Source organism: Engystomops pustulosus, chromosome 7, assembly GCF_040894005.1.
Source record: "Engystomops pustulosus chromosome 7, aEngPut4.maternal, whole genome shotgun sequence".
NCBI lineage: Eukaryota > Metazoa > Chordata > Amphibia > Anura > Leptodactylidae > Engystomops > Engystomops pustulosus.
Genome location: NC_092417.1, coordinates 161,599,134 through 161,608,328, shown reverse-complemented (window position 1 = coordinate 161,608,328; position 9,195 = coordinate 161,599,134). Strand labels below are relative to the sequence as shown.

The following is a 9,195-nucleotide window of genomic DNA, read 5'->3' as shown; positions in this document are numbered from 1 at the left end:
GCGCACTGCACAAGATCTGGCTGCATTGGTAACAATGTATATAACATCAGACACTACATGGACTGTAATAAGGACTTGTTGAGGTGTCTATGCGATCTGGATCATGTTGGGGAGGTGACACTAGTCTTTAAGACAAGATTCACCCAACATAGATACAGGATACGGAAAAGATGTCCAGACATTTTGCCGAACTGGGACATATGGACGGACAATTGAAATTGACTTTGATTGATGTGATGTGGGAGTGACAGCGAAAAGATGCTGAGAAAAAAGGAGTTACAATGGAGACACAAACTGGTGGTCTAAACGTAGAATATAACAGACAGTGTGATATAGACAATCTCTTTATAGCCTACTGGATTCTCCTACTGTTTTACAATGTGACTTTATACTATTTTTAATTTTTCCCTTTTTCTTTTTAGATTCTGAACACATTGACACTACAATTGGATGAACATAGTGTGATCTGACGTTTTCCGTTTGTGATCCATGTATTTTTCCTTCTTTGCCATCTTAGTATTATAGGCAAATATCTCTTTAATGATGTCAGAATATTTAAACCCATTTGGGATTTATATAATGTTGTTTTATAACTCATGGGGGCGTATGGACGTTGTGGGTGGGCTATTGTCGCAGCGACACGCACTATCTGGACCCTCACCATGTAAATGGTCTGGCTCTATGCATAAGTGTGAATTGCGGCTAAACGCGACTGTTTGTGTAATACAGATCGACAACAGTTTTGCTTAGACATGGCACCACAGGTACTACCCTACATCTGGGTTATACCCAGGATACACACCTCGGTCCAATATTAATTTATTACTTATATCATATGTACATTAGATATAATATTATTCTGCCGATTTATACATGGTAGTCCTTTTTCAAAGATGGCGTTCCGATATCCCTCTCTTCACTGCGCATGTGCAAGGTGACTTCCGGACATGCACATTATAATGGGGGAGACGCGGATTCATGTGTTTTACCGCAGATACAGCCGGAGCATCAGATTTTCGCACCTATCCTTCGTTAGGTACCTGTTCACACACATTTACATGATATTGAATAAGAAGTCTGCAAACACTGTTATCACTTTACTGCTATGTTCTTACTATATTATGGAAGATATTTTATGCACTAGCACTTTATATATGTAACAATAAATATGTTTTTTATATGTATTTCTGTAATCACAATCAGATGTACAAATTGATCATGTGACACTCTCTATTGTGTTAAATACTGGGCTGTTACGTCATGTCCTTTGCTTGAGAAAGGTGGTAACCACCGAAACGTCGTGCATGGAATAAACTCATCACTTTTTGTTATGGACTGGTATTTGCGGTCTCATTTTTCCTATATTTTCTATATTTTCTTCTCATTTTTTTAACGGACTGGTTTGTGCTGTCTCATTTGTCCTATTTATTTATCTATCTATCATATCTCCATCTACACACCATAGTAACACATGTAATGAACATTCTAGAACACCAATACTATGACCTCATGGAGGGTCATGGTAACCCATGGCATGGAACCTTAGCTCTGGTCATCACAATAGAAATATGTGATGTCATAGAAGATTTGATGACATCACCACCTTCTATATCCCACTGTCACCCCTTGTAGTAAATCATTACCTTACAGACTCCCAAGGGTGAGGTAATCACGATGCATTCTGCAGCAAAATCCGAAATACGGAGAAGAGCCCAAAGAGATCGGGTTCTATTACAGAGGAGAGGAATTGATGAAGAGCAGGAACCATTATTCAACTTATGGGTAATGGACTGTCCACCAACTGATGTGGACATTGATGACTCAAACATGGCATACAAAAGACTGGATCTGGAGAAGACCCGAAAGATCAAGAGACATGAAATCCTTACACAGAAAAGGAAAATGGAGAACCTGATGGAATCTCACTCTGCCGATGAAGACCTTAACAGGGCCATTCTCAACAGCATGAAAAAACTTGGAGAATTGGTCCCTGCTTCAAGGAGGAGGAACAAATACTCAATCCTCAAGAAACTCCGAAATATCAGCTCAGAGTTAGAGATGGAAGAGGTTCTCCAAGTAAGACCACAACATGTCTCTTTCACCAGATCTCACAGTCATGAGACTCCAAACCTACAGAGAGAGGCAGCCAAGAGGAGAATCAGGAACAACAGAGATTGGGTTGTCCAAGGATTGAGAGGTCTCATCTATGCCAAAGCCATAATTAATGGAAATGGAGCGTTAAGAAGATCCGGGTCACCAGCCATCAACACGTCCTTCACAGAGAGCAAGAACGGCTCAGAGATTGTCTCTGCACCCAACGCATCCCTGGAACCAGGTAAGATGGAAATCACTGAGTAATATAAAACTGGGGGACAGAGGGGGGTAGTTGGTTTTATATTATGTATTAGGCCTAAATTAAATTCTAGAGATCTATTAAAAATACCCCGGTTTCCAATAGCAACAACTCACAAATCAGATTCCATTATTCCAGAGAGTTCTAAATTCTAAAATGGAATCTTAGGTCTGATTCTAATCCTAGTTGCCAGGGGCAACAAGGATTTGTTTTAAAGTTATTATTAACCCCTTAACGACCTGACATTTTTTTATTTTTTCATTTCCATTTTTCACTTCCCACCTTCAAAATCTATAAACATTTTTTAATTTTACACGTAAAGAGCCGTGTGAAGGTTTGTTTTCTGCTTAACAAATTGCACTTTATAGTGAAGGTATTTAATATTTCATGCCGTGTACCGGGAAGCGGGAAAAAAATTCCAAATGCAGTGAAAATAGTGAAAGAACGCATTTGCGCCGTAGTCTTGTTGGCTGTATTTTACAGTTTTCATTGTGCACCCAAAATGACAAGGCTACTTTATTCTTTGGGTCGGTACGATTACGGGGATTTCAAATTTGTATAGGTTTTATAATGTTTTGATACATTTACAAAAATAAAAAATTTCTGTAAAATTTTTTTGGGGGATTTTTCCATTTTCTGGCGCCAATGACTTTTTCATACTTCGGTTTGGGGTTTGTGTCATATATTGCAATTTTTGATGAAGTTTTCATTGCTATTATAGTTTATAGGACTGTACAACCTTTTGATCACTTTTTATCAATTATGTTGTATTTTTCAAAATGGCAGAAGAGTTCCATTTTCAACTTTGGCCGCTATTTTCCGTTAGGGGGTTAAACGCAGCGAAAAAGTGTTATTATATTTTGATAGATCGGGCATTTTTCGATGCAGCGATAACTAATGTGTTTATAATTTTTACTGTTTTTATTTTTACCGTTTTTAAATTAAATTTATATCAGTTCAGGGGGGTGATTTGAATTTTTAGGGTTTTTTTTATTTATTTATTTTTTTTACTTTTTAAAAACTTTTTTTAATTTTTATTTTGACTATTTTTCAGACTCCCTAGGGTACTGTAACCCTACGTTGTCTGATCAATCCTATCAAATACTGCCATACTACAGTATGGCAGTGTATGGGGATTTTCCGGTGACAGCACATTGTAATGAAAGGGTTTAAACGAGACAGCTTCAGGTCTTCGGAAGACCCGATGCTGTCATGGAGTGACGATCCTCAGCAAGATGGCGGCGCACCAATCTATTTTGAGCTGCTGGCAACTTTGCGGTGATCTGAGGGAAAGCACACAATCAGTTCTAGCAATATGCAGCAAAGACCTAATGGCTATGGAGAGGGCTCAGCCTGTGAGCCCTCTCCATGCACCAGGACCTGATGCGCCGTACTATTACGTCACACGTCGGTAAGGGGTTAATGTACTTTCACTATAAGAAGACTATATGTAAAAAGAGATTTTCAGTTTATTATATAAAGAAAAAATTGCAGGTGACTTTAGTGTAATAAGGAATCTCCTATTTTATCTCAGCAGATGGAAGCGCTCAGCCAGACTCTGACATAGCGGCCATGCCAGCGGAAGACCTTCCCAGTGCCCGACCCCAGACACCAACACAACTTGTTAACACCATAAGACCTTTCGATGTTAACAATCTTGAGTTTCAGAAAGACCTTGGAAAGGGGGCATATGGAAAGGTAAGTGGCCAAAACATGAATCCACTTTTATTCTTCACACAAATCTTTATAAAAAATCCAGTACTTTTCCTTATAATTCTCAATCTGATCTGTTATCATTCTCCTTCAGGTTGTCCTGGCATCAGATCCCATCACTGATGAACTGCTGGCCGTAAAGATCATGTCCAAGAGTAAAATCAAGGACACAATCTCCACAGAACTGGAAGTTCTTAGAATTGGAGCTGATTGCCGCTTCCTGATATCATTGCGGGGATCTATGGAGACAGCCACCAAATACATCATAGCCATGGACTATATGGCCGGAGGAGACCTGTTCGGCCTGATGATGGAATGGATGCCCTTTGACATGCAGACAACAAGGTACATTTCTTATATTGTGGTTGAATCATTGAGGAAAAGATCCTAAAAATCTGGAGTCTTTGTGGTCCAATAGAACGGGGCCTAGGGAGGAATATAAAGACATGAGTAGGACACGTGTTATTGTATGTTCTGTCACTGATCACGGACGTCACCGCTGATCTATCATCTACTTTCTTCTCCCCAGACCCTTTGCGGCAGAGATGTACTGCGGACTCCGATATCTTCATGACCACGGCGTCATACACCGGTAAGTCAGACATAAATCTATCTCCTGTGATTCCTTATATTACATACATTATGGGAGATGTTTATTTTTATAAATTCTTTCTTTCCGCAGTGACCTGAAGCCTGAAAATATTCTCCTTGATGACATCGGACACATTAAAATTGCTGACTTTGGCATCTCGGCAATAAATGTGTTTAGGGAAGACACCACCACAGGCATTGCAGGCAGCACTGGATATATAGCCCCAGAGGTAAGGAACGTCATATAACTACTAAGCCATGTGCTATCACAGGCCGGTCCTCATAGCGCTGTGTGTGTAGACCCTACCTTATCTCCTGACTGATGTCTTACAGGTGCTGGACGAGGAGCCGTATAATCATCTTGTGGACTCGTTTGCATTTGGCGTCATCCTCTATATGATGAGCGTAGGAGATCAGCCGTTCTATGGCGAAGGCTCACTGGAGGATTACTATTGGTCACTGCAGGAAGATGTCCCTGATTTTCTCCCGGGAACATGCCCTCATGCCCAGGGCCGGTTCTAGACAAAGTGGGGCCCTGGGCAAAACTAAAAGTGGGGCCCCAAAATAAAACTATTTTATGACCAGTCACAGTCAGCAAGAGGCTCCCTTTAGTATGGTAAAATAAACTGTAATATGGGAGAATTTTATAGGAGATAGATGATAGGGAGATTTATGGGCAGCATGGTGGCTCCGTGATTAGCACTACAGCCTTGCAGTGCTGGTCAACATCTGCAAAGATTTTGTATGTTCTCTCTGTGTCTGCGTGGGTTTCCTCCGGGTCTTCCGGTTTCCTCCCACACTCCAAATAATTACTGGTAGGTTGATTAGACTGTGAGGCCCATTGGGGAGAGGGACCGATATTTTCTGAAAGCAGACACTTGCCCCATTTTCAAAATTGCATCAAAGAGTTTATAGACATAGGCGCCTTCATGCAATTTTGATTCAAATTGAAACATTTTATAAAAAAAAAAATACTTAAAATTTGACTTTGATGGCAAAAAATTTGATCCAAACAGAAAATGTTTACCTTCACATCTCCTAAATGTAATGCATGGACATGTGTAGCGTTCACAAATGTGCCCTATTGATATGTTCACATAAATAAATCCACATAATATCACTAAAACTGTAATAACTAGATCTGCTTTTCAGCTAGACATTTTTAGACAGTCTAAACCTCTCTAATTAGATAATAAAAGTCACTTTTAGATGAGCGCCATTGTATTAGCTGCACAATAACAGAACCCTCCGCGCTTCATAAGAATGAGAGTGAGAACGTCAGGTGTAAATAATGGAGGATGGTGTGAAATAAAAACTTTTTTCCAGGACGTGTGTGTGTTTTTGATGTTACATATAACTTTATGGACATGTTCTGGTCACGGTGTAGTCACATTAGGCGAAGAGGATCGAATGTTCATCGTATCAGTCAATTTTCCCAACAAGAAAAAACTATCACAAAATATAAGGGAATAAGAGGGAAAGGGCCACATTTATCACTTTTGTGCGCCTAAGTGTAGTAGTTGCGCCTAAATTCTGGCGCACTGTTTTCCAGAATTATCACAAGCTACAACCATCTGTGATAAGGTAATTTCCTGCCTCTTATTAATCACTTTACTTTAACACAGTTTTGGCGCAGTTTCGGCGCAATGTTAGATTCAGGCACTTACATGTGATCCTGCTACAAGCTCCTCTCTGCTTCTCCCACATCCCAGAATGAAGATAACAATCACAGCAGCACCCAGGTGTGTGACACCCAGCACCCAGTGACCTCCTCAGCAGGGGCTTCTCCTGGAGGGGATCCCCCAGTGCTGATCTCCTGCTGCACCCCTGTAATTCTGTACAGTATCCCCCTCAGACACACTGGTGATACTGTGCAGAATTACATGGGGGACACTTATCTGTCGTATCTGCAACATTCTGCAAACTTCTCAGCTCTCTTGCTTTGAGCTCAGGATTCTGCAGAATGTTTTGTAAATAGAAGGTGATGAACTGTAAATAGAGTCTGCAGCTCCTGTCTGCAGAGCATCTAATGTCTGTATGATCTGTTCTAGTGTCTGCAGAGTATCTAATGTCTGTATGATCTGTTCTAGTGTCTGGCTGAGCTTTGCTGCTAGAAATGAGCTGTTCTGCAAAGGGGCTCAGTGTTTTCTTCTCAGTTAACGCCACCTTCGGGCTGGAGTGTTTTTGCGCCCATTTTTGCGCCTAAATGAAAAGTTGCAAGTGATGAATATCATAAGGCGCAGCAAAACATCTGGATTGCTAGGATAAATGAGGGAAAGCTGGTTATTTTTGCTGCGCAGCTAGTTTGGCAAAAATGGCGCAAAAACGGTGCGCCTGAATGAAAAGGCCCAAAAACAACAAAAAAAAACGATTGATACATGTGGCCCAAAGTGTGTTCTTCGATAGTTCTGCATAGAGAAGGGTTAAAAACATGAATATTAGTTGATATTATCCATTCTCAAAATGTAGTAACATATAAAGTGAATATTTCCATTATCTGTGAGGTGCAGCAGCTCCTGTGTGCAGTGATTTCTCCCTATAGCCTGATGGCTAAGAATCTGGAGGAGGGGGGACACTTCAGGGGGCTGTATCTCTGGCTCTGTGACACATAGAACCTTACTTCTTTTTACCTATGAAAGGAGAGAGTCTCCTCTTTTGTATGAATTTAAATTTGTGTTTCTATGTTTTAGGAAAACGGAGATAATAACTGTTAAACTGCCATCGGGAGTGATTTTTATATATAAAAATGGCACCTGATATTCTCACTTTAAACCTGAATATCTCTGGATCCATAGCACCTAGAAACACAATTCAAGATTCATTTGAAAGAAGAGATTCTCCTCTTCCAGGGGGCAGGGGGCCCTGGGCAATTGCCACCTTTGCCTACCCATAGCGCCGGCCCTGCTCATGCCATCGATTTCATCCAAGGGGTGAGTAGTAAGAAGGATAACATTGGGTGGATTATATAGAAATCATACATTATATCATATCTCATTATTTCTCTCATTTTCCAGCTATTGTGCAAATCTCCACGTGACCGTATAGCAATGACATCGTCCACCAGATCCCACCCGTTCTTTAACACAATTGACTGGGACGACGTGGAGTCCGGCAAAGGCCGCCCACCATTCCAATGGGACTGTAAGTATCAGACACATCCAAAGTGTGATCATTGCAGTTACATATAGACACATGTTTTCCATTATTCAAACCATTATTACCCCCTCCACCATATACACAGTTATACAGATAATAAGGAGATACTTAGATATTATTTGTTTTGTGTTTTACAGGAGTAAATGGCTGATAAAATCCAGCCCGCTCCAGTAACATCTTGGAAGAATTTACTTTATGGCTACTCTACCGATTGTGACATTTCTACCGATTGTGACATTTCTACCGATTGTGACATTTCTACCGATTGTGACCAGTCTTCCACCATATAACATCCACATAGATTCGAGCACCAATATTCCAGGGATATAATCCGATCGCCATATATGGGGTCAGGAAGGAATTTTTTCCTCTCATATCAGGACAAGCCAACCAAATGTCCTCAGAGGTTTTTTTCGCCTTCCTCTGGATCGACATAGCAAGTCATTATTAGGTTAAAAGCCAAGAACTTCTTTAACCATACTTGCTATGTAACCATCTAGACAGCTCATCTATGAACATGGTGGCAATGACTTTACCTACCGATTGTGACAGAAGGAAGCTACAGCTACTTCACTTACCGGATATGGACTTAAAGAACAAAGTCGATGTGACCAGTCTTCCACCACATAACATCCACATAGATTCGAGCACCAATATTCCAGGGATATAATCCGATCGCCATATATGGGGTCAGGAAGGAATTTTTTCCTCTGATGTGAGTACATGCCAACCAAATGTCCTCAGAGGTTTTTTTCGCCTTCCTCTGGATCAACATAGCAAGTCATTATTAGGTTAAAAGCGAAGAACTTCTTTTAACTATGCTTGCTATGTAACCATCTAGACAGCTCATCTATGAACATGGTGGCAATGACTTTATCTACCGATTGTGACAGAAGGAAGCTACGGCTACTTCACTTACCGGATATGGACTTAAAGAAGAAAGTGGATGCTAATTCATCTACCAAATATGGACTGATAGAAAGAAGCGTCTACTACTTCAACCACCGGTCATGGACCGACTGGAGGAATCAGCTGTTCCTTCACTTAGCGGCCATGATAGACACAAGGAAGGGTTCTCTCCCCTTCTTCACCTAGCGGTCATGGACTGACAGAAGGTTGCATCAGCACCTTCATCTAACAGCCATGGCAGACACAAGGAAGGGTTCAATCCCCTTCTTCACCTAGCGGTCATGGACTGACAGAAGGTTGCATCAGCACCTTCATCCAACAGCCATGGCAGACACAAGGAAGGGTTCAATCCCCTTCACCTGACGGTCATGGACTGACAGAAGGTTGCATCAGCACCTTCATCCAGCAGCCATGGCAGACACAAGGAAGGGTTCAATCCCCTTCTTCACCTGACGGTCATGGACTGACAGAAG

General features: G+C 41.1%; 1 protein-coding gene and 1 long non-coding RNA gene across 2 annotated transcripts; both read left to right on the top strand.

The window, feature by feature from the left end:
* The first annotated feature begins 1,644 nt into the window (after positions 1 to 1,644).
* On the top strand, positions 1,645 to 5,179 carry LOC140070263 (protein kinase C-like). The gene is made up of 6 exons (XM_072116615.1): positions 1,645 to 2,335; positions 3,888 to 4,051; positions 4,161 to 4,411; positions 4,596 to 4,658; positions 4,749 to 4,887; positions 4,991 to 5,179. The coding sequence occupies exons 1-6, from the start codon at positions 1,675 to 1,677 to the stop codon at positions 5,177 to 5,179; spliced, it is 1,467 nt and encodes a 488-aa protein (XP_071972716.1). The 5' UTR covers positions 1,645 to 1,674.
* A 2,386-nt stretch (positions 5,180 to 7,565) lies between these two features.
* On the top strand, positions 7,566 to 8,990 carry LOC140069041 (uncharacterized). Its single transcript, XR_011848692.1, has 3 exons — positions 7,566 to 7,587; positions 7,672 to 7,798; positions 7,951 to 8,990. It is a non-coding gene; the product is annotated as an uncharacterized lncRNA (long non-coding RNA).
* The last annotated feature ends 205 nt before the right edge of the window (positions 8,991 to 9,195 follow it).

Bases quoted from the DNA above. Each gene is read 5' to 3' on its own strand.
- LOC140070263 (XM_072116615.1), top strand. From the start codon at position 1,675: ATGCATTCTGCAGCAAAATCCGAAATACGGAGAAGAGCCCAAAGAGAT. The intron at 4,052-4,160 runs GTAAGTGGCCAA...ATTCTCCTTCAG, and splicing joins GAAAGGGGGCATATGGAAAG to GTTGTCCTGGCATCAGATCC. The intron at 4,659-4,748 runs GTAAGTCAGACA...TTCTTTCCGCAG, and splicing joins GACCACGGCGTCATACACCG to TGACCTGAAGCCTGAAAATA.